The 24,116-nt window shown below is 43.2% G+C and overlaps 4 protein-coding genes across 5 annotated transcripts; 2 read left to right on the top strand and 2 right to left on the bottom strand.

Moving 5' to 3' along the window:
* Window positions 1-572: 572 nt before the first annotated feature.
* On the top strand, window positions 573-11,705 carry znf292a (zinc finger protein 292a). Its single transcript, XM_061301110.1, has 8 exons — window positions 573-813; window positions 2,831-2,985; window positions 3,653-3,731; window positions 3,887-4,022; window positions 4,104-4,306; window positions 4,514-4,650; window positions 4,947-5,088; window positions 5,173-11,705. Exons 1-8 carry the CDS (start codon window positions 664-666, stop codon window positions 11,278-11,280), a joined length of 7,110 nt encoding a protein of 2,369 aa, XP_061157094.1. The 5' UTR covers window positions 573-663; the 3' UTR covers window positions 11,281-11,705.
* Window positions 11,706-12,350: 645 nt separating this feature from the next.
* orc3 (origin recognition complex, subunit 3) lies at window positions 12,351-17,756 on the top strand. Of its 2 annotated transcripts, none has more exons than XM_061301829.1 (20): window positions 12,351-12,500; window positions 12,577-12,631; window positions 12,718-12,815; window positions 13,114-13,252; window positions 13,421-13,525; window positions 13,662-13,825; window positions 13,904-14,034; window positions 14,243-14,402; window positions 14,493-14,606; window positions 14,727-14,860; window positions 15,251-15,314; window positions 15,396-15,512; window positions 15,603-15,682; window positions 16,254-16,387; window positions 16,467-16,552; window positions 16,635-16,732; window positions 16,801-16,942; window positions 17,111-17,227; window positions 17,374-17,453; window positions 17,565-17,756. In XM_061301829.1, exons 1-20 carry the CDS (start codon window positions 12,477-12,479, stop codon window positions 17,668-17,670), a joined length of 2,148 nt encoding a protein of 715 aa, XP_061157813.1. In that variant the 5' UTR covers window positions 12,351-12,476; the 3' UTR covers window positions 17,671-17,756. The 2 variants fall into 2 exon arrangements, with proteins under 2 accessions (XP_061157813.1, XP_061157814.1); XM_061301830.1 differs by having other exon boundaries at window positions 14,523-14,606.
* Window positions 17,757-17,881: 125 nt separating this feature from the next.
* On the bottom strand, window positions 17,882-19,987 carry LOC133169541 (akirin-2-like). Its single transcript, XM_061301831.1, has 6 exons — window positions 19,795-19,987; window positions 19,318-19,498; window positions 19,085-19,219; window positions 18,743-18,892; window positions 18,515-18,583; window positions 17,882-18,422 (listed from the first exon to the last, which is right to left on the bottom strand). The coding sequence occupies exons 2-6, from the start codon at window positions 19,487-19,489 to the stop codon at window positions 18,412-18,414; spliced, it is 537 nt and encodes a 178-aa protein (XP_061157815.1). The 5' UTR covers window positions 19,490-19,498; window positions 19,795-19,987; the 3' UTR covers window positions 17,882-18,411.
* A 2,390-nt stretch (window positions 19,988-22,377) lies between these two features.
* On the bottom strand, window positions 22,378-23,757 carry LOC133169378 (cannabinoid receptor type 1B-like). The gene has a single exon (XM_061301529.1). It carries the CDS (start codon window positions 23,737-23,739, stop codon window positions 22,378-22,380), a length of 1,362 nt encoding a protein of 453 aa, XP_061157513.1. The 5' UTR covers window positions 23,740-23,757.
* Window positions 23,758-24,116: the final 359 nt, after the last annotated feature.

Genomic DNA, 24,116 nt, shown 5'->3' on the forward strand with positions numbered 1-24,116 from the left:
TTTATTTTGTAATTTTATTTATTATTATTTCAAAGCAGTATGACAATTAAGGCAAAACATTTTTTTTTTATAGCTCCCACTTGAGTTTGTTTAGTGTGGTGAGTTGGTTCAGGTGTAAAACTGCATTCACTCAACTGTTAAAATAAACCAGTTGTTAACACATTCAATGCCAAACATGAAAATCATTTTTTTTCTCCATTGTTTGTGAATAAATGTGTTATGCTTAGAAAAGATCCCTTGTCATCCGTGATTATAATATGTAGGGTAGGCTACAAATGTAGGCTGAATGATAAAGCATAGTACTGAAAAACAAAGCTAAATAGTTGGAGTTGACATTCTTTTACTGATCCGGCCCACCTGAGAAAAGAAACTCTGGATCCGGCCCCAGAGCCAAACTAAGTTTGACATGCCTGTTCTAGTGCGTGTGTGCGTCCATGTGAGACGAGCATATTTACCCCCCCCCCCCCCCCCCCCCACACACACACACACACACACACACACACTCTCCACCAATTGAGACAGACTCCGACCCACCCACTAGCGACCCCTCCCCCCTCCTCCCCCCACCTCCCTCCCCCACCCTTACGTGCACGTGCGTGTGCCATTCTGGCAGCGTAACATCTGTGCGTGCGTACGCGCTACGCGGTCGTGATTGTTGTGAAGATGGCGGAGGGGGAGACGGAGAGGGAATATGACACACGGAAAGCGAACGACGATCTCCGCGGCCGCTTCCACGGCTTGACCGCGGCCCTGAGGGAGAGCACAAAGTCGCCGCTGGAAGCCTCGCTGATTTTCTGCCAGGAGTTTTGCCAGGTTAGCCCGATCATCCCCCAGCTAGCTCCGTTCGCTCTGCGTCCCTTCTGTGCCTTCCTAGCCGAGGATGCCCGTCTACATCGGCTACAACAATGTAGCTAAAGGCGCTAGCCGCACTCTTAGCTTGCTGCTACCCCCGAGATGGGGACCAAGAGTGGGAGGCCTGCGTGCTTTTCGGCCCTTTCTCCGGGAATGTTTCACTCCGATAGTTCTGCATGAAGACCAGCCATTTTGGTGGCTGAAAGTCGCGCTCATGTGCGCCGACTCTGATCGCGTTTTTCCAGGCCAGATTGCTAGCAGGAGATCAATGCTGCTAGCTGGTATGCAGGGTCCCACTATCCTGTGCAGTGGTCATGCTGTGGAAAAAAAATGGATAGCTATGTTAGCGAGAGCTTCGTAATAGCTTATTACATTTGTAACAGATGTGTAATCGGGGCGTCATAAACACAGCACCTCGCGCACTGTCGCTTGCGTGAGCATTTTGATCGCTTGGGGGGATGTGGGCTACTTTTGTGAGGGAGGAAAAATCAATTATGTGTCGCCAAGGTGTTAGCTTAGGCCCTTTGCATTCATTTTTACCCAGCTAATCACACCAGATGAAATACTCATTGAAAGTAGGCAGATTAGCAAGAGATGTGACTGCAGCTAGAAGGTATTTTACGTAGCAAATATGCGGCTGTGGTCAGTCGACTCCATTACTCTCCCACCCTAATTTTATTTATTTGCCACGACCCCATAAATATCGTCTGCTCGTGTGTTCGATAGCCTTGCCGTTCGATCGATATCTGAGGTAACCAACAAAGATGGGGCTCCCATTGAGGATTTCCTGCAACTTACAACAAAGTTCTTTGTGTGAAAGGGCGAGTGCAGCTCGGCCTGTGTGTACCTAATGGCAAGGAGTTGTGTTTCCAAACAGTGGGGGGAAAAAATAAAAGAATGAAAGAGTCGTTTTACGTCAAAATGAAGTAGACGGTTCTATCGGGCCTTGTGCTACTTTCGCGTGCACATAAATGTGCATAATGTTGATGATTTCTGTAACATTGAAATGGGGTGGGTTGAAAAGTGCATGCAATCTGATTTATTTCTGTTCATTTCCATTTCGGATGTATCACATTGTATCGTCTTTTAGATAAACTACACTTAACCAATTCCTAACTAATTAAAAATACAGCTACCATTGGTAGCAAATTGCAATCTTATTGTTAAACGGTAGCTTTTTTTGTGATCGTGTTATTATAATGTCTGTATATTTCTTTTGCATTATATCAACTGATAATTAAAGAGCAGAATCAATTCCAATCATGCTTCACTATTTATTTTTATTCTTGCAGATAAATGTACTAATCACAAATTAAAATGAATAAATATGGTTCTTTATGAAAGGGTTAATCTTTTCAGTAATGGCATTTGTGAGATTGCTTCTTACCAACAAATTTTAATGTTAAAAAGAAAGGTTTTGCATAAACATAGCGTGTTATTTTTTTTATATTGTCTCAAATTCTTCTGAGGGGAAAACAGTCAAAAATGCGATTGCGAAATACTCAATTGGTAGTTGCCAAGTGGGATACATTGTGGTTGTCTCTGGCCATATGTTTCTACTCTACACAATTTTAGAATGCAAATGTAAGGGAAAAGGGTACAATAAGGTTTCAAATTTTCTTATAACTGAAATTATTCTGTTGCAATTTTCTTTCAAACGCTAGAAAAAAAACACAATTGTTTTGTTGAGCAACTCTTATGGCACAAATATGTCTGTGTGTATTATTGTACACAACCACAATGTATCCCACCATTTCTTACTGTTCCTGTAAAAGTAGATCATTATTAAACGGATCTTGTCTTTTCGTAATATTTTCCATCTACAAAGTGATAAGAAATGCACAAAATATAGTTTAAAAACCGGGCACCTCTCTGATCAACAGTAATGAATCATCTGCTAAGATCAACATGACTTTTCACGCACTTTCCGCTGTAGATGGCTACTTTGTACTGACTGTCTTGTGTTTTTCCCGGTCAGGCCCTGGTGGATTATGCCGGCCGTTGGAAAACCGACGAGGATCCACTGCCTTTGCTGGAGGTTTACACAGTGGCCATCCTCAGCTTCGCCAACGCCACCTCCTGTCTCTCTTCCGAATGTGAAAATGTGCCACTCCTACTTGAAAAGTTAACATTGTACGTATGAGCCGTGGAAACGCTCTTCATTGATTTTATCACACCAACATGCACACATTCAGTATCCAGTGAAATCCAATACAAGAGCCGTATCAATAACGGAGCCTTTACAATGGTGCTGTTTTAAAATTATTGACACTTTTGCAGTAGTAGTGATAGTCAAATATTTCGACTTCGCAATGGGGTTAAATAAGGTAACCAAAATATTAGAACATGTATGTTGGACAGTGGATTATTATTCAAAAAGCGCTTAACAAACGACATGTTTGACGAAGACCTTGTCGTGGATGCACTTAGATGAACGTGCCAAAATCCACATGAAAATGTTGGCAGGGAGCGTGAAATAATATGCAAAGTAGCACTGAATTTACACACTCTTGCACACAACAGATGAAAACATACACTCACTCGCCACAGGCCTAGTTTGCACGTTGCAAATTGATGAGACCTGTTCTTTAGTCATGAACCAATTTTTTGTGATTGTTTCCAGCAATGTAGACATGCACTGCAAGTTTAAATTTGTAACTAACACATAGAGGATAAAGTGTGTATTGCCAATACACACACATGCTGATTCATGTTATCACTCCGTATTTTCTGTTTACCCTTCGTAATGGATGGCTGTCCTTGTAAACGTTATTTGTTTTCTGAATGTTTGAATTTGCAGGAGCTGTGCGGAGCTGGTGCTCTTACTGCCCCAGCACATCCCAGGTGCCTTATGGGAGGAGTTTAAGTCCTCCATGAAGGTCAGTATACCCAGCCTTGGTGAGCTTCTTGGATATTTTGTGTTGAAGTTACTTATTGAGTTGAGCTCGACCTAGAGACTACACCTATCTTCTTTTTGTGAAAATGTGTGAGCAGCCAAAAAGTAAATTACATATTCATTTGCCTTCTGTTACAGTTGGCACACAGCCTTTTGCAAGAAAGTGGGAGTGCACAGCTTCGGCCACTTTTCGCTCTGGCACAGCAAGATGGCATCTGGTCCAACACCACACTCAGCAGCATCTTGTCCAACACCACCCCTCAAACGGAGCAAGGTTCTTGCCCTCACCACACTCATTAGCTCTTATATGTTTTCCATTTGTCGTCGCTCACCTTTCTTCTTTCCTATTCTTTAGTTCACGAGTATCTCGAGTTGGAGGGCCCCACACTTCTCAGCATGCGCATAAAGCACCTTATCAAAGTGGAGAGTGTTGATAAAGCCGCTGCCCTCGCAAAGATGTGCTCGGAATACCCAGGATATGAAGGAAAAGGGAACTTTAAACAAACCTACTTGCTCTGTATTTGCATGAGCAAAAGTCAGGAGCAGCTGATGGAAGAGGTAAGAAGCACATCAACTACTATTTTGTGTTTTGATTAGTCTGCAGTTCCCACTATCAGCAATACACTTTTTTACTGGCGTTGGGGTTCCATGTCATTTGATACAAAAAAAAAAAAATCCAGGGAGGGGCCTGAGGAAAAGAATTCATTATATTAGTGTGTTGCTGATTGATCCCACCTAAAATGGTGTTTTCTCTGCTCTCTATAGATATCATCAATAGACTGCAAAGATGCTCTGGAAATGATCTGTAACTTGGAGTCTGAAGGAGACGAGAAAGGAGCGCAGTGCTTATGTTCTGCCTTTCTCAAGCGACAACTTCTTCAAGGAGACGTTTATTGTGCCTGGTAAGTGTGGCTGTTTGTTTGCAAAGAATCTCGTCCAAGCTCTTAGTAAAGTACTTGTTTAGAATTTGTTTAGAATTCACTTGAGGGAGATTTTTTTTTCAGAGAACCTGAAAGAATCCGTATAAACACTGTCGCGAGCAGATCCAGATATTTTCTATATCAAATATTGACTGTCAATTTTTCACATTGTATGCGCACCTTTAGAGGACATCAGTGTGTGTCTGTCCATGTGTTACTTCCACTAGACTGTCTTGCTTGACAACATCATTGGTGATCTTTTTTTTTTTTTTTTACAGGGAACTGACGCTGTTCTGGAGTAAGCTACTCATGCGTTTGGAGTCTTCGGCCGACTCCTTCCTTAGCCACAGTAAAGAGATGGCTCTTCTCTGCAGGAGTGTCTGTCACATTTTATTCCTTATCAAAGTCATCCAGAACGAGGTAACAGATAGACAAATCCAATCGAGCAAGCGAACTGATGTCAACGAGCCGCAACAATTGTTTTGTTTTCTGGTTTGTGTCCAGGTTGGAGAAGTGGGGCTTCCAGTTTGTGTGGAAATGTGCATTCAGGCTCTAAAAATGACCTCAAGTGACCATACGGATAGCAAATCCACAATCTGCAAGACTATTTCCTGCATCTTGCCAACTGATCTCGAAGTGAAGCGTGCATGTCAGCTGACTGAATTCCTCCTCCAACCTACTGTTGACTCCTACTACGCTGTAGAGTCACTGTACAACGAACCGGATCAAAAGCCCGAGGAGGACGGGAGTCTGCCGGTGCCCAATTCCTTACGCTGTGAATTACTGCTGGCCTTGAAGACACAGTGGCCTTTTGATCCAGAGTTCTGGGACTGGAAAACATTGAAATGCAATTGCTTGGCACTGATGGGCGAGGAAGCGGCTATCGTGTCATCCATTGACACGCTCAATGACACGGACGAACAAGAGGTGGAAAGTACACAAGCAAAACTCCCGGAGTATAGAGACCTGGAGGACTTCCTGTTAACCACTACAAACGAACTCAACGAAATCACAGACGAAAAAGAAAAAAACCGAGAAGCCAAGAAACTCCGCGAGCAAGGATTCGTATCGGCCCGCTTTCGAAATTGGCGAGCCTACATGCAGTATTGTGTTCTGTGTGACAAGGAGTTCTTGGGTCACAGAATAGTTCGGCACGCTCAGAAGCATTTTAAAGACGGGGTGTATCTATGTCCTATTTGTGCAGACAGCTTTGAAAGTAAAGAAGTTTTAGAGCCGCATGTAGCGTCACACGTCAAGCAGTCGTGTAAAGAGCGGCTTGCTGCCATGAAAACGGTTAGAAAGGGGATAAAACTACCGCAGTCTCCTAAAAGCCCATCCAAAACGTTCAAATGCGTTCCTACAACGATGAACAGTCCCGTCAGTAGCGACTCACAAACCAGTATCCAACCAGTGAAGGTAGACCAAATGACGCCCGTCACGCAAATAAGTCAAGATTGCTTCTGTCCTGTTAAAAATTGTTCCAAAGCCTTCAAGTTTTTCCGCAACCTCATGGCTCACGTTAGGTCGCACAAAGACGACGAAGAGGCCACGAGGTTTTTGGAAATACAGAAGCAGAAAGTGGTGTGCCAGTATTGCAGGCGGCAGTTTGTTAATGTTCAACATCTTAATGATCATTTGCAGATGCATTGTGGTAGCAAACCGTACATATGCATACAATTGGGTTGCAAGGCCAACTTTAATTCCAATTCAGAACTTCTCATGCATAGGAAAACACACTCCGAGTTTAAGGCCCAGTGTATGTTTCCAAACTGTGGGCAGATTTTCAGCGAGGCCTACCTTTTGTACGATCACGAAGCTCAGCATTATCTCACCTACACCTGCCCGACAGATGACTGCGGCAAAATATTCTACTCGCAGGGTCAGTTCTTATCTCACCAACAGATTCACAACACCAACAATGCGGTCAACAACGTGGTAGTCGTAAACGAGAGCACTCCTGTCTTTTCCAAAGTCGAACCGCCACAGGAGAATATTCCATGTCAGCCAGACATGCAATCTGCTGCTGCTGTTTGCCTTGACACCAATAATTCCGACGCATTTATGAAAGAAGCATCAAAGGCAAACGCGTCCCCATGCAGCTCCCCAGAAGTTTCTAAAGACCTCATTCCTGTTCGAGTGAAACATTCGATTGAAAACATGTTGAATTCTGTGGCACACGTTGAACTGAAAGACCCAGACAAATGCTACACTCCACTAACAAACCCCAGCTCAGCGCCAGCTGACTTGAAAGGAGCACTGGAGGCTCAGCAGGCACACCAGGCAATGGCAGAGCAAGCGGAAATGATCTCACCCCCTGTCCCGAGTGCTACTAACGTCCAGGCGAGTCAACAAGCAGCCGAGCCAAATAACATCCAAGCCGATGACTTTCACAAAGCGATACCAGAAATGATTTCTCTGAACCAAATTAAGACAGAAATCCCTTCCTCACTGCAGGGATATCCCTCAGGAAATTCCGCTGTATCCAGCAACGAGGAAGGTCTACATAGCTGCCCGCAAAACGAGTGCACAAGGGCTTACAGTACAAACAAAAGTTTGTCGAGACACGTGAAGAAGCAACATCCTGAAATATTTGAGAACTGGAAGTTGGCCAAGAAGTACAACAAAGTGGCCAGGATCACAGCAAAAAAGGCACCAGCTGGAGTCGCTGTGCGCAGGCAGTTTCCCAACGGTGACAACCAGCCGCCAAATCAACCACCAAATCCGCCCGGACCTCTATGCAACAAACCCGGGATGGAGCAAATCGATTACACGGCGGGATGTTCAACCTCACCTGCTCAGTGTTATCCCACCTCAATGGACCCTGTGCCCATCACTCCAATGGTGAATCCTACACTGTACCCATCCTGGGGGAGCTCCAACAACACCGAGGAAATCAGTCAGCCCGACATGCCCCACTCGTGGTCTTCACCTCAACTCAACAGCTGTTACCCAGATGCCTTCAATGTGAATGAGTCCCCCTCCCGCAACTATATGCATTGGCAGCCTGATTCTTACCCAACCACGGCTTCACTCCCAGCTGAGCGAGAGCACTTGATGGCAGCTTTACACGGAGCCCCTGGGTCCAACGTTCCTTCAGATTCAAGTTTGATGTCTCAATACTTATCCAGTTCATTAATGCTCGACAACGGAGGGCAGATGCACAACGGCGTCAATCAGTATGGGCTAATGCCTTCCGATGGAAGGGGGGCTCCAATGGATGGAAAGAAAACCAGCGTGGCAGGACAGTCGGATAATGGAGACAGCATGTCGACAATTCATAGTCTACCCGAAGGAAGTTACCACACTCCGTTTGCTCAGAGCGATAACTCAATGACTCAGAGTTCACCAGTCGATATTTCTATGAAATGTCTGAGCCCAGAAGCCCAAGAGACGTCAAAAGCTGCAGTGAAATTAATTAAAACAGAAAACATGGCAGCTTCTGGATATGAACATGTTGATAATGCTGTGGACGGCATGCTTAGCCCACACAGTACCGCCCAGACTGACTTTAATTTAGAAGCAGACTGTACTAATACGGAATGTGAAGCTACTGATGAGAAAGAGGATACTGATGGCCAAAAGGGAAAACGCAGTAAGATAAGCAAGCGGACCAAGTGGCCAGCTATTATTAAGGACGGCAAGGTCATTTGTCGGAGGTGCTTCAGAGAGTTCACAAGCACAAAGTCCCTCGGTGGTCATCTGTCCAAACGCTCGCAGTGTCGGCCGTTAGATGAAATTGACCTGACTGCCGATCTGCCCACATCCTTTCTAGATTTTCTCAATGACCCGCATGTCCCGGAAACTAACGGAGCCATTTTTAACTTGTCAAATGGTGATTTCCAGCAGGAACCAAGTAGTTTGACCCCTTTGAACTCTTCCAAGGCACTGAAAAAAGAACCTCAAAATACAAATATAACCGACTTTTCAAACATCTCTGCTGCTACTGCCCCTGGAAGTCAACAAGACAAAGCAGCCGGGCCGGCTTACACTGCCCCTGCTCCACCTCATCAGGAGGATCACTTGATGGAAATCTCCAATGCCTTTCAAAGGTTGGATTTAATTGAAGCTGCCCAAGAGAAGATGCGGGGTAGTCTGTCCCTAGAGCCAAGTCTCGCCCATTGTGATACAACCTCTGAACTGAAAAAAAGCAAACTCGCACCAAGCAAGAAAGATGACAAGGTTTTAGCAAAAGTAGCCAAACCTTTTAAATGTGTCAGAGAAGACTGCGAATACTCGTTCATGACGAAGGAGGCGTTATTCAGACATTTAAATAAAATGCACGATTACTCTAACGGTATGATTGAAGAACTGAAACGATGCCCCGCCAAACTGTCTCCGTACACTTGCCAGATTTGCTCCAAAACTTTTACAAGAACAACAGGCTTGAGAATTCACTATGAGAAGGTCCATCGATTGTCAAAGGCAGAAGCGCTAAAGTATAAGATAAGTGCTCGAACTAGACCGCAATTAGTCCAATCGAACTCTTTGCCTTCGAGTGAGGCTGACGCTGACACCAGTGGTGTCTCAAAATCCACAACTAGCTTTCCGTATATCAAACAAGAGCCCCTCGACATTGAAATTCAACCTCAAGCTGACAATGCAAACAATCCAGAAGCTCCTCAGATTGTTTCTCTAGGAAATCTTGCAAATGATGGCTTCCCACAAGCAGCATCAACTGTCACGTGTTTGCCCCCGGCTGAAAGCTCCTTAGATGACAGGCCATTGGTTGAGGGCATGCAGGCTGATCCCGAAAGGTCCCAAGCGCAGCTGACAGTGGCGGCTACATGCCCAGATGTCCAACGCAATTTCGGTTTAAATGAGAAATGTGGTCTAATGAAACCAAAAGAGCTTCACCCAATCAGCAAAATTCGGGAACCAAAGTTCAACCTTCCTCCTGGTTCTTCTTCATCGTCCCCAGAAAAACCAAGCAGCTCCAAAAACACACCCATCCAAGATGAAATCCACAAAAAGCTTCAAAAGAGAACCGGGCTCAAAATGTGCGACGCCGACAACGCTTTCAATCCCTACAGACCGTATCGCTGTGTTCATGAAGGCTGCACCGCTGCTTTTACCATCCAGCACAATTTGATCCTCCACTACCGGGCCATGCATCAAGCATCCCTGCCCCCAAGCAAAGAAGAATGCAGCCCGGAGAAGAGCAGTGTCCCAAATGGCCAAGAGAGCTATGAGATGATCACAGGCAAAGGTCACGAAGTCAGGTGTCAAGTGAAAAACTGCTCTCGGGTGTTCATGGGAGTCACGAGGTTAGTGCAACACTACCTTTTGCTTCACAAATTCACCCGTGACAAAGCCACGTCAATGATGGCCTGCATGGCCATAGGAACTTTCACCTGCGATCGGCCCGAATGCGAGCTCCCTTTCAGTTCAGTGGACAAGTACATTGAACACATCAAGAGTTTCCACAAAGAAATTGCCGTCTCGGAGAGCGGCTCAGTCGACACCACCTTCAAGTGCGAGTACGAAGGGTGCGAGCGCTTTTATTCCACAAAGTCCAATCTTCTTCGCCACCTGATAAAAAAGCACGACTATGTTTATGAGCCGAGATCAACTGACGGAAGAAGGAATAGATCGATAGGGCTGTTCACGACGATCAACAATGGCAAAGAAAATGTGGAAAACAAATTCAAAATGAAGAAGAAAAATGTCAAGAAAAAAGACGGAAAGACCATTGAACATTGGACCAATTTTGGGAAGCCTACGCTTAAAACCCACGACGAAGCAACGGCCATGTGCACCAAGAAGTGGCCATTGCAGTACCCGTGCATGCTAATAGGCTGTGACACAATCGAGGAAGCGGAAAAAAGTATTTTCAAGCATTACGTGACTCACGGCCTCACGGAGAGATACATCGAAGACCAGAGGAGCCAGTTCATTTTCTGCAAAAAGTACCGATTTAAAGACGCGGACAAATCAGAAGGCACGTCATGCACGTCCTCAGATGAGACCGAGTCGGAGGAGAACGATAAATCCATTGACCAGAACGCAGACGAGATAGTCGAAAGAATGAGCCGAGACGACGGCAAGCTTTCCAACGACGAAAGTGGAGATTCTCAAGCGTCAACCGGGACGGACGGCGGAATGAAACGAGGGCGTCCCAGAAAACCTGTTAATCCTACACCAGCTTGTCCCCAGAGGATACAAACCCTTCGCAATCGTATGACTGTTAGCAGCTCAAGGGAAAACTCCAATCCTGGCACCCCTGTAGCCCAGGACCCAGAAGACGACGTGAACGCCATGGCGGGGTCTTTCAAACCGTTGGGACTGGAGGACTCTTTCCTGAAATTCTTGGAAACCTCCGAGTCGACCCACACCTGCAAACGGAAACTGAACGATAGGCCTTCCGGCGAGCTGTCGTCCAAAAGACGACAGACACACAAACAGAGGACTGCTCTGAGAACTAAAACCAGTGATCACTTCCGATGGTGTGAGAAACTCGTAGACTTTAGAAATCCACATAATCTCAAATCGGTGAGCAATGTGAAGATAGTCATGGATAAAACGTTTTCAAACGGTGCTGATCTTTTGCTTAAGCAGCTACAAGACATGAAGCCCTTGGTCATGATAAAAAAGTGGCTTTACAGCGGATCATAGCCCCATGTTTTATTTCCAACTCCGTCTCACTCAGGATTTGAGAAGTATGCTGCAGAATGGTTTGACAATGCATCAAATTTCCAACTTTTAACAGTAATGGTCACAGCTAATGATGAAATGGCCTCTTTTCTACACCATGAATTTAAATGTCTTGGATGATTTTAAATATGTATGTTAGTCCTAATAACCAGGTAATCCATAGGGCATAGATTTTAGATTCATGTTTGTATTTATGCTTAGTACTGAAGATGTTTTTTTTGCTAAATGGATACTTTTAAAGAAACAAATGTTTTTATATATCCCTATGGGATTTAATGTTTCGTTTGTATTTATTTCATCCTTTTTCAACACTAGTAGACCTATCTGTAATATTTACATGTCTTCCACAAAGTGTTCAATAAAATGTTACTGTTCTTTTTGTAAAAGATTGTCTTTGTACATTAGGTTGTCATAGGCATATTGTTGATATTCTTTAGTTATTTATTACGAATATTGTTTATTATTCCTAACTTTGATGACTTACTTACAACATAAATTCAACTAATCATGCCTCAGATTGTGAACATCACATTCCCAAACCCAAAAAACTGTTTACAGTCTGGGCATCACATAGCAAGTGGCAAAATCTATTCTTAAAAGTATTTATTTGTACATGAAAAATAATGAAATCATCAAAATAATTATAGACAAATTAATAGCATCAACAAGGGGCATGGGCATTGCCATCACACGAGCATTCAAACACATACACTTCTGTTTTACGGCGTGATATGCGGTGGCAAAAGAATTTTTTTGTGACATTTTCAAGTATAAAATAAGTCTTGTCTCATTAAAGGTTCGGAATGGACACGTTTGCAGACTTCGCATAGTAACGAAGTAATTGCGCATAGTAACGAAGTAACTGCGCGAAGGTATGTTCAAAATTGCAAATGTGTAATTAAGTCTTATTATTACTTATATTTTAGATGGCTGTTACTTAAAATTGTTGTTAACTTAATGCCTGCTTTAATTCTTTTTGCCACTTTAATCAATGATTAATACGGGTATGAATTACGGCTCTTGTTTTATTTTGTAGGAGGAGCCTTGAACACAACCTTTTCCGGTAACGTCACGCTGGCGGGAAGTAGCAGACTTGTGTCACTTTCACCACGGTAGTTCATTGATGAAACAACTTGCTCAAAAACACAAATACTAAAATGTCCACGTCGTCAGTATCAACGGTAATATTTCGTGTTTACCTAAACATTCGTATTTTTTGTCTGCATAGTTTCTGACACGAACTCCACTTGTTTCTAGGGTTGTTTTGTTTTCAAGCCAAGCACGAAGAAGAAAACCAAATCCCTCGGTTTAGGTAAAATATGATTTATCTTTGCACTTTTAAGATTTAGTACTTAGCTGAACATTTTTATCTCTTGAAATTGTGTTTCCCCACCACAGACGAGTATTTCTCTCTTGGTTGCGAAGGCGTTGACACCAATGATGTACGATTCGGACTTTTTTATTCTCTATGGAACAAGATTAAAACGGAAACGGAGGTACAGTATTTAAAAAGTGGTACACATAAGAACTTGACGTGATGTCATGGGCTTGTCAAGAGCTGACATTTCTTCTTTTCCATTGCATGTTTACAAATGAGAAATGTAGGCTCCCTAGTTCCATTAACTTGAATGGTATTACTATCAGTGCATGCACAAACACAGGATGGCCAGAACTGAGAAGGTCGTATGATTCATAAAATGACGTTCATTCAATATCAGGGTTGAACATTAGTAGAACTGATAAGAACAGAAGCTTTGTATAAAATGTGTAATACATGTATGCGTTTACTGTCAGCTTTTGCAGGATGAACTCAACAGGAAAGTCCTGGACAGCTTGCTGGACTTCATCAGTAAGTCCTCTTGCACTCGTCAACGCGGCAACTGGGCATCTCAAATGAGGGCCAGCGAGATTCCCACAGCAGCGCTGATGCTTGGTATGATCATGGCAATGAATGCCACGCACTTTCACTCGCATACCTCTGCTTGCCTGCCTGCATGTATGTGAACTCATTCTCTATGTGATGTCTAACACAAACTACTGTATATACAACAAAGTGTAAATTGAATTTCTACTTTTTGTGATCTCCTCATGTTGTCACTAGGAGTGAACATGCCAGACCATGACATGACATTCCAGAGCTTGTCTGAGCTCCTCCAGCAGTCCGTCACTCCTCATGTGGCATCTGTCCAGGCCAAAGAATGTGCAGGTAAGTGGAGAAAGTTATAAAATAAAATACAAATTGAGAAAAATTACCACAGTTATGAAAAGCTGGTTGGTTTTATTTTGGATTATTTTTTTTCTTCTTCTTTCTAAAGTGTCTAAATAATATGCTCCTGTTTCAGCTTTGAAGCACTTAATGAAGAGGGTCTTGGAGAGGTTGATGGATACAGTGGTGGCTGAAGAGGATGACGAAGAAGAGGAGGAAGAGGAGAGCAGGACTCCTGTCCACAAGGGCTGGCATTGTTCCCTGAGTATGCTCTGTGAATGGTACAACACACAAACGAAGGTATGATCTCGGTGCATTGTGATTTTTTTTTTCCTGTGCTGTCTTCAAGAAATAAACTCGTCAATATATTATTTCCAGCACAAATGCAGCACTCCTGGAAAAAAGCGCAGTTCTCCAAGTAAAGACCAGCATCCCCCCATTGTGATTATTTTTAAAGATTTAGAGGCCTTCAACCCAAAAGTTCTTCAGGACTTCATTCTCATCTGCAGGTAACACGGAGCTCTCTTGCAGAGTTGCCACAGTACAGGTTTGAATGTCTCATAATCATACACGTTGCAAAGGTGTATTGTCACTATTTGAAAGTTTTGGTTCAACTTTTGATTTTGAAACCTGTACATTCCTCCCTTTTGAATTATTTTTAATAGCTTGGTAAATCATAGTCATTTTCTGCAGCGGAAAATTTTGTCTGTGTCGCAGTCGATACATCGAGCGTCTTCCCCTCATGTTCATCTTCGGCATCGCCACGTCTCCGAGCACCATCCAGCACATGTTGCCCCACTCAGTGTCATCGCTGCTATGTATCGAGCTCTTCCAGTCGCTGTCATGCACTCAACACCTGGCCACCGTCCTTGACAAGGTGCACATTTCCACTTTGCTCAAAGATGACTTCGTTTGATTCTAATTTTGACAAAATTGTGTATTGGTTTTGCTGCATTTTATTTCGTAGTTAATCCTCACATCCAAGTTCCCTTTTAAGCTGACTGGCAAAGTCATGCAAGTGCTGATCGGCCTCTTCCTCTACCATGACTTCTCTGTGCGGAATTTCATCAAGGGTGTGCAGGTACCTACCAAATGACAACCTTGCTGATAAGAAAAGTACACTAGACTGGCACTGACATTGTTTTGCGGGATCTCTGCGTAAAAACAGCCACCAACTAACGTGATGTACTTTGTGCTCAAGCTGGCCCTGCTGGAGCACTTCCACTCGCAGCCTCTCAGCGTGCTGTGCTGCAAGAAGAAGCAAGCACTTAGGAACGTAACACAGCTCAGCCACGAGGACCTGGAGAAGATTAGGCAGCTGCCTTCATTCACCAGGTACATGACTCACTGGTCAAAATTTAAAATTCCATTTAGACAAAAGTATTGGGGCACGTGGTTGTTCAACCATACAAATAATGTTCTTCTGGGAAGCTGTTTCACAAAAAGTTTAGATCTCTTCAGGGGCTACCAAGGTGTCTAGACTAATTCCTGGAGTGTTGATTTTATATTGGAAGCTTTCTCAAATAATGGAAATGGAAACAATCAATTCCAGGGTTCAACTCTTGAGGTCTCGTACATGACTGCGGCAATTTTTCCACCCCCTTCAAATTCCAATTTTGTGCTCCTTTAGATCATCTGTAACTGTTTATGTGGAGCTCATACTTTTTGTTCATTTATTGTATATTACTGTAGCACTAATATGCTCATCATATGTTTCTTCTTCAGGTATGTTGACAAGCAGGAATCCCAAGAGCTAGTTCAACTGTTAGAAGATGATGCTCACTTAAAGGTACACTGTTCCGCTAGTTTCAATACAACACGACACATTGCTGGCATCAACACTTGAGTGACACCTTTAATTTCTCTTTAGAAAATGTGCCGCAAGCTGATAAAGGGCCTTCATAAATACCACAAGAACTATTATCCCACACTGAGGTGTCTTCACGCTTTGACCTCATCGCTGCCTCGCTACCCCCTTGGAAAACAGGCAAGAAGTCCCTTTATCCCAACAAAGCATCCTTTTCTTTCCCCCCTAAACTGTCATTGATGCGCCTGTGTAACACTGGATTACCCCCAGATCCGGGAACTCCATTTAATTTGCCTGGAGAAGTGTGTTTGGGAGACGGAGGATTACCAGTCAGCCATGAAGCTGCTTAAGTAAGGCTGGATAATTAATCTTGGTTGTCTTGGTCTATTTAAATGGCTAAAATGTAAGCACTGGCTGTATTGTAATTGAGAATCTACACTCACTGACCGCAACATGAGGTACACACACGTGGACATTACCAATTTCCTCTATGTATATGAAAGGAAAAAAGTCATAAAATGTTTTGCGGGGGAAAAAAGTAGCTTCCAGAAAGTCACAAGAGTGTCAGAATTCCCACACCCTCTAGAATCCTGACTTGTATTTGAAAGGCCATATCAGTAAATATGCTTAATAAACTTAATGCTCCTGCAAATTACATTTTGAAAAGAAGACCAGAATGATAACAATACCTATGATTACAACTAAAACTTAAACATGACTTAGTGATGTAAGTCCAGGATGTCCTCAATTTACGACAGGGATGTCTCACGAATTTTAACTATTGAATGACCCTTTTATTAGATTGCGCTTAAATCATGGCCATAAATTGTTGATATTGCGCCCTCACGTGGCCAAACGCATGAATTTTTTATTTATTTAAACAGGCTGTTTTTTGTGAGCCTCCTTTGGTTTCTCCTCCAGAATGATGGCCAAGGACGAGCTGATCGCTTTGCTCCAAAGATGCACAGAAGCATTGCAGCCCAGCAACTCAAAGATGATGAAGAGCGCCCTTGTCGAGTTGGAAGACATACTCAGCAAATTTAGGCAGTTGGATGGTGAGTTGTAACACGCCCAATGCTTGCTTGCTTTGTGTAAGTCCTTTTAGGATTATTACTCCCTTTCTTCTACATGCAGAAGCCAGTGAGGTGGTCCAATATGACAACGAGAGCGCTCCTGTGAAGAACCTTCAGAAAAAGATGGACCTGCACCAGCTGCAGCAGGTCAGCAACTCGCCACTGTGGCAAGCTCGGTACAAGATTTTGTTGTTCTAGCCCGAAGCTATATTTCACCTGCTTTCAACAGGCTCTTCTGGAGATGAACAAGTCTAGAAGGTCCAAGAGAGAGAGTCCCTACGGGATCCTGCGAAGCCAAGTCCTTGAGTTTATCGACAACCTCGTGAAGTGAGACAAATCTTGATCGTCTTGATTGTCTGCTTCCTGTTTGTCAACGCTTCGTTTTTTTTGCTTAGGAATCACCTGCCTCCTCCTGAGTCTCAGGCGCTGAATGAAGTGTGCTACTACAGCTCCTCGTCCAATGTGAGACGCCACCTCAACGCCACACCTCGCACATCCATTCAAGCCGCACTCAGCAGCCCACACTACTATCTTCTGGTACGTCATTGTCGCATTTAACCACTTTAAGTCATATTTAATTTGTTTTGGATCATATTGGGGTGGGGGGACAGCTGAAGTCTTATTTGATTTGTTGGTCATCTCATGTGACCTTTATGATGATGGACCGATCATGAATGCCTTCTTTCAAAATAATTATTGTTTCAGAATGAGAACCTAAAAACAGACGATGGGAGCGTCTCCAATGCGGCGCCTGACATCTGCATCGTGTACAAGCTGCACCTGGAGTGCGGCCGCCTCATAAACCTCTATGACTGGCTGCAAGTGAGTTGATTTGTCTTTAGGCCTCATCACCTTTGAACTTTGCCCTGATAACCTCATCATTTATAGTGTTTTCTCTGGATCGATGTTACTGATTCAAGAATTTGACAGTAGATTAGATGGCGGTGTGATGGTGTTTATGTTTTTAGGCCTACTCAACTGTGGTGTCTGCAGCGGAGGGGAACGATCCAGAGTCAGACAACTTTGGAAAAGTGGATGACCTCAAACAGTATCTTTTTCTAACAGGTAAATGTAATGTTCTTAGTTTAACAAAAACAAGTTTCAAAGTAATCTTTGCCGGGTACAGGATACTGGAAAGGCTTCCTTAACAGTTCTCCAGCGCTCGATTTATCAGGGCAGTTTCGGAGCTGGAATTTTTAGGCTTTATCAAGTCCACCAAGCAGAAGACGGACCACGTGGCCAGACTGACTTGGGGAGGTTGCTGATCCATTGGTCCAAAAACAAAAGAAATTCATTTGGAATGTAATGAAATGATTTGTAGTTGTCTCAATTAAAGTTTTTTAGTGCCTGACATTTTAGATTATGAGCTAACCTCTTAAAATATTGAAGGAATGACTCCACGGTTGCAAAATATACCAAAACGTTTATATTTGAGCTTATTGTGCTTTTTGTAGGGAAAAAATAAAGTCCATATGCTTTAAAATTAAAAGTCCTTTATTGTTTTCAGATTAAGTATAATGGATTCAAAGTTATACAAATAAAACAAAGGGAAATAAATAAAACACTTGGTCAGGGAAGGGAAGAAAATAATCTATTTGGCCTACTTAATTATAAAAATGAATAAATGGAGGGGCAACTTTAAGCTTCCTTTTGACAGCATACCCAGTGCTGTTCCAACATATTTACATGTAACAAACCAAAGAGTGAACAAGCTGGTAAAAGCTGGAAATTGTCACAAAAAGTGTGAGAATTGTCAGCGCACACACACAGCTGTGACCAACCACACAGGTGAGGAAGTTAAGGGGAGGGGGTTGCGCTTACATCGGGAAGCACCGGGTTGTTTACAACCATTTGCCCAACCACAAATATGGCACAGTAAGAAACTTTGATTTCAACTAAACTGAATCTCGTCACAACGATGAGTGTTTTTGTGTGTGTGTATTTGTTTTTCCTTGCTGGAGTTGTCACACGATCCGTATGCAACGAAAGACGGACGCCATGTGAGCTCAGGAAACATCTGGAGAAGAAAGGCAGATGAACTCAAAAGTCAGAAAGCAGATGTGTGACTGCAGGACAGAAATGTGGGAACGACGCGTGGCGCACACTTACAGCTCGCAGGTTGTTCCCCGAATCGCATGAGCTGGTCGTGCGTGAACTTCACAAAGGTGTCGTATTGTTCTGCAGAGGCAAACCAGTCAAACGTTTTAAAGACTGTTTTGAATTCCTATTGGAATCTGAGTCTTTGTACACATCAAATTACATCATAGTAACAAAGTAATTGCTTGTGAAGGCTGTGATAAAAGAAAAAAAAATGAACATTTATTTTTCCTTACAGACCTGCCAGTTTGGACGTCATGGTCTCCTCATACTCCTCCCGCACCTTTTCTTCCCTTTCTTTCAGAAGACGTTCACAGATCATCCCAACTTGTCTGAGGGTAAATAGAGGTTGCTCCTTTCTAGACGGGGAAGCGCCTCCGGAAGATGTCACTGCAAAAAACAAGGATCTGATTACCCACATAAATTACTAATTTAAAGAACTATAAATATTGGGATACAAATAATTGAGGAAGTAGGCCAAGGCAAAGCACAGCCTGAACTGAATCTAAATCAGGCCTTCAAAAGTAGTCTAGTAATCTGCAGTTTTGGCATTGTTTTAGTCAAACGACTGTGGGAACCAACCTGACATTGTGGACTGGGATGGAGGAGGAGATTCTGGAGAGCAGCAGCACTCTGATGGCTGGTAGCCCCCAGCCTCTAGATGCTTCCTCTTTTGTATGCGTTTGTACTCCTGCTTGATGCTGTGAAGGATTTGTTCTGGGGGAGGAAGGACATTAACACAAAATATTCGTCTTGATGAGCCTGAACAACAGGTTGCAAAGGCCTGTGGTCCTCAATTTTGCTAGGAAGATTACCTGCGCTCAGTCTGGATGACGACTCCCCGAATGGTGAGGGCTCCAAGCTTAGATACTTCCTGGGGGAGGACGACGATTGAGACACGGGAATGCATCTTCGTCTTTTAGGGGTAGCGGGATTCATGAGTGGATCGAAATCCATGGTCCTCTTCAAGGTAGCTCCGCACGCCATTGCTTTAAACTAAAAATAAATAAATAAGGAAGAGGTGTCAAAATAAGCCCCAAACGAAGAGTTGACATCCTCAGACGTTTACAGTCGTAATGTAATGGATTTGTCATCGCAGGTTGTCATCGTGAAATTATTGCTTGAGATCACATTGCGCCGCTTATCAAGCACATGACAATCATGTTGCGCAGCTGAGCCTTTAAACTGGTGCTAACGCGCTAACGTTAGCTCCTGGGGATAGCTACTAATAACAAAAACAAAGCAAACGGTGGCGTTAGCTGCCCGGATTTAGATTAAATGTCACATCTTACCTTTTAAAAGAGCGTGTCTTGTACAGTAGTTGAAGTGTCTCTCAAAAGTTGGTTGTTGATAAAAAGTTGAGGGAGCTCGCAGCCCAGCACCGGGCTGACTGCCGTTAAAGATAGCGGAGCTAGCTTTAGCAAGACGCGGCTCGGCTGCTCGCTTGTTTTCGTTACGAGGATATCGGCTTCCCCCCCGGCTAGTGACGTCACCGTGACCTCACTGCAAGGCATGCTGGGGCTTATAGTAAAGACAGCTCAAAGGCGAATGACAGACGCTCTGATGAGAGCTGACGTGAACAGTTCGTGTGATTTTTTATGTTTTTATTTATAGTCTAAATGGCTTTAAAGTTACCTTCCACAAGAGGTCAGTGTCGCACTACTAAAATGCATTCATTAAAAATGCTGTGATATAATTGAATTCATGAATAAAATAACGGGTTTAGTCATATCTCCCACTGAGTGTCATTTTGAAAATTAATTTTACTGCATTTATATTTGAATTATTGGCTGTTCCATTCAGTTATTTTGTCCGAAGAAACAAAATTGTTCCAACTCAATAGTTTGCAAGCTTTTAATGCCACTGGTCTTTACCATTATATGTCCCAAATGAAGTTTCAAGATTTGCGTAATGTTTTTTAAATTGCTAAATAATTTTTTGAGTTAACGCTTCAAATTCCGCAGGATATTGAGCTTCTAATCGCTACTTCCACCTGTGGCCGGAAAAATACAATTGCATATTTCTTTGCTTGCACTTGGTTTTCCCATCTTTTGGCCTTCCTCGAAGAAATTGTGGGTGCTAATCTGTTATTTATAAAACGTGTGTCATAAATAGTCGAATTAAAAACCTGTTTTGGTTGCAAAATCCTGCACAATGCATCTTTGACATACTTGTGCATATTGTCATTCATTCTAGTCATTTCACAGGGCGCTGAATTGAAGGCAGAGCAGCCTTTGTTGGTGTGGAAACTCCAACTATTTATTCTCGTTAGAGGCATGCCAAGCTCTAGCAACCACTTTGCATTCACACAACAGCAGAGAGACAGCATAAAAGGTATTTCAGAGGTACGTATGAATTTGTGAGTGTCAGAACTGCATGCCTTTACCAAAGCCTATTATGAATGCATAAAGACAACAGTGTAAGTGATAACTAGTAGCATGTAAATTGTGCAACTCACATGGTTGCGATATTGAAGCTGTACATGTCTTTATTTATTATGCAAGTGTATTTCAATATTAAGTATTTCACCACCATTTGCTCTGTCAGTGGGTTCTATCGACAAACCTGGGGCAGAATTTAGTAATAGTGAATTTCATACATTCTAAAGGATGGGTGGTCTTGAATTATTTGTAAAATTGATCCACTACTGGTTTGGTGGCATTTCACGGTTTTATTATAAACATATCACATATTATTGTGACAATTTTATGATCAGAAAAATAAGCATTTACTAAAGACAGAAGGGCACTATGGAGGCTTGACATGAATATGTCAATTTGTCACACAATGTTTTACAAGCTGAACATTCCTGTGATAGCTCCAAATATTTTCTGCTATCAAAAAAAGCCAAACATTCTTCACATTTTTCACTTAGCAAACCACTCACGATACAGGAATTCTACAGTAAACAACTGAGAAGAGGTGAAATGCCAAACATCACGACATCTTACATAACCACCCACGGCTGCTTTCAAGATGCTACTTTCAAATAAAGAGGTTTAGTAGTATACTTTTCCACTGAATATTATGAAAGTACTACCACCACACCACTTTTGCTATTGCTGTGCTATGTTGTGGTGGGTGAACCTATGGCCCATAAAACATTACAGCACTGATAATGCATGCCACCCAGTTCTAAAAGCAAAACCTTAAGAGTACCAAAACATTTATGCTCATAATATTGAATGCATACATTAAATAGCTAAATAGCTAAATAAATAAATAAATAAATAAATAAATAAATAAATAGCTAAATAAATAAATAAATAAATAAATAAATAAATAAATAAATAAATAAATAAATAATGGGCTTTTGCCTGAAGTAAGATGGCATAGTGTCCAAACTCCCCTTGACCCTGAACAGAATAAGCGTTATAGAAAATGCATGGAAGGATAAATAAAACATTTGTTCATCAATTTAGTATGACTCATAAAAAACTTAATGGCTTTCGGACAGGAAAATGCTTTTCCCACGCCTGTGATATGCAGCAGTAGCGATAAAGTTGGCCTAAAATGTTTAAGATTGAAACATGTACAACAAAGCACATTTCATGATTCATAAGGAACACGCGCACAACCTCAAGAAATCCAGTACAATTAATTGACCAATTTTCAGAACAAGTGCTAAATTATTGCAACAAATTCTACAAGACTCTTTCAGAAGCTTTCAAGGTTGGATTGAGGAATGGAAAATTTGCCCCCATGTTTTCTTTTTTTTTTTAGGTACTGCAGGGGTACCTAAGGAGGCAGCTGCAGAGTTCATCTTCAAATGTCTGAATCACAAGGTCCTCCTTTGGCACGCTCCACAGTCAAAATGAAGTGCACAAGGAAGTTCAGCCTATTTACAATATTCACAAGACACAGTCAGAAGACATTCACACTGAATCTGCACCAGAAATTGGATCTGGTGCACCAGAAATGTAAACTCTGGCCGCTTTGACTCGGCTGTCGGCACCACTGCCTCCGCTATCTTTGGCCCTGACGCTCCTGCTGTTCCAGTCGCTCTCCCCGCTGTTATCCATAGGCGTGCTTCGCCGACACAGGTGGCAGATGTTGGCGAAAGCCCTTCGCAGGTCCTTGCTCCTCATGGCGTAGATGATGGGGTTGACGGTGGAGTTGAGCAGGCACAGCATGCTGCAGAAGGCGAACACGGTCTTGATGAAGTCGTCTACTTTTCCCAGGAGATCGTAAACCATGATAGCGAGTAGTGGCCCCCAGCAGATTATGAGGGCCACCAAGATAAGCACGAGGGTCTTGGCCAGGCGGAGGTCCATCCGGGCCTGCTCGGGTCTCACTGTCTGAACCCTGGTGCCCTCGGCTGTGTAGACGATGATGCTTCTCTGGGAGGTGCGGCTCAGCATGCGCACAGCGTGGTGGTGCGATTTCCACAAGATGAAGATGTAGGCGTAGATGATGAAGAGCAGCAGGATGCTCGTCATCCCGATCCAGAACATCAAGTACCTCTGGTCGATGAGGGGGAAAATATCAGAGCAGACTGAGTTGAGGCGCTTGCAGTTCCAGCCCAGCAGGGGCAGCAGTGAGAACACTATGGACACGCTCCACATGAGGCTGAAGGCCACCACCGCTTTGGTTTTGGTCACGATGCGCTTGTACGCCACGGGCCTGTGGATGGAGATGTAGCGGTCGATGGCGGTGAGGAAGAGACTGCCCACGGAGGCGGTGAAGGAGGCGATGACGCCAGCCAACTTGAAGAGAAAAACCTCGGGGCTGTCCTTCCTGTGGAGGACGTGGAAGTCCAGGAAGCTGTAGACGAAAATGATGCTCCCGATAAGGTCCGCCACGGCCAGGCTTCCTATGAAGTGGTAGGACGGGCGGGATCGTAGAGTTTGCGAATGCAAGATGACGCACAGCACCATCAGGTTCTCTAACACTGTGAACGTACCTAACGTCAGGGCCAAAATGGCAATGGCCAGTTGCTGGCCAGGAGTCAGGATCATAAAGCACTCCATGTTGTCCTCAAAGTTCTCCCCGCACTGCACCACCATTCCATCAGTCTCATTCGTCAGAAGAGATTCCGACATGTTGATGGGGAAAATGGGCGCGATGGTGCTGTAAATGACCTTGTTTGTGTTGCTAATGGACGCAGAGTGCATTTTTTCCAAGCGGAATCCATACTTGGAGGAACTGTCTTCATAGATGGCGTCGTTTGAGCCCAGGTACGGCACCATCGTCGTCAGTGCACTCATGGTGGCACCCGACAGCCGGGGCAGCTTCATGACTGATAGGTGGCGCTAGAGAGGCTCAGTGGACTGGTGTGCAGAAAGTCTAAAAAGGCAATATGGACAATATGGTTGTTTATCTGAATGTTAAATGCAACTGAACTATACTTAGCAAATGTACTGCACTCAATAAAAAAAAAGAATAAAATAACAAACAGCACATTGAGTTTTCTTTTTGTCATTTTTTTGCGTACCAGCAGTGGTTCAGTATTTCAACAAGTTTTATTAGTGTATGACCCAATACGATGACTATATGAATGTAAAACGAGGCTAGGATTATTTCAAAACTTAATAAAATTAAAAAGAAAAATATAAATTTGTAAAAACAAAAGTATATTCAAAATTAACCAGTGACAGCCTAAATCTTCCTTTTT

This window comes from Syngnathus typhle, linkage group LG16 (assembly GCF_033458585.1).
Source record: "Syngnathus typhle isolate RoL2023-S1 ecotype Sweden linkage group LG16, RoL_Styp_1.0, whole genome shotgun sequence".
Taxonomy (NCBI): Eukaryota; Metazoa; Chordata; class Actinopteri; order Syngnathiformes; family Syngnathidae; genus Syngnathus; species Syngnathus typhle.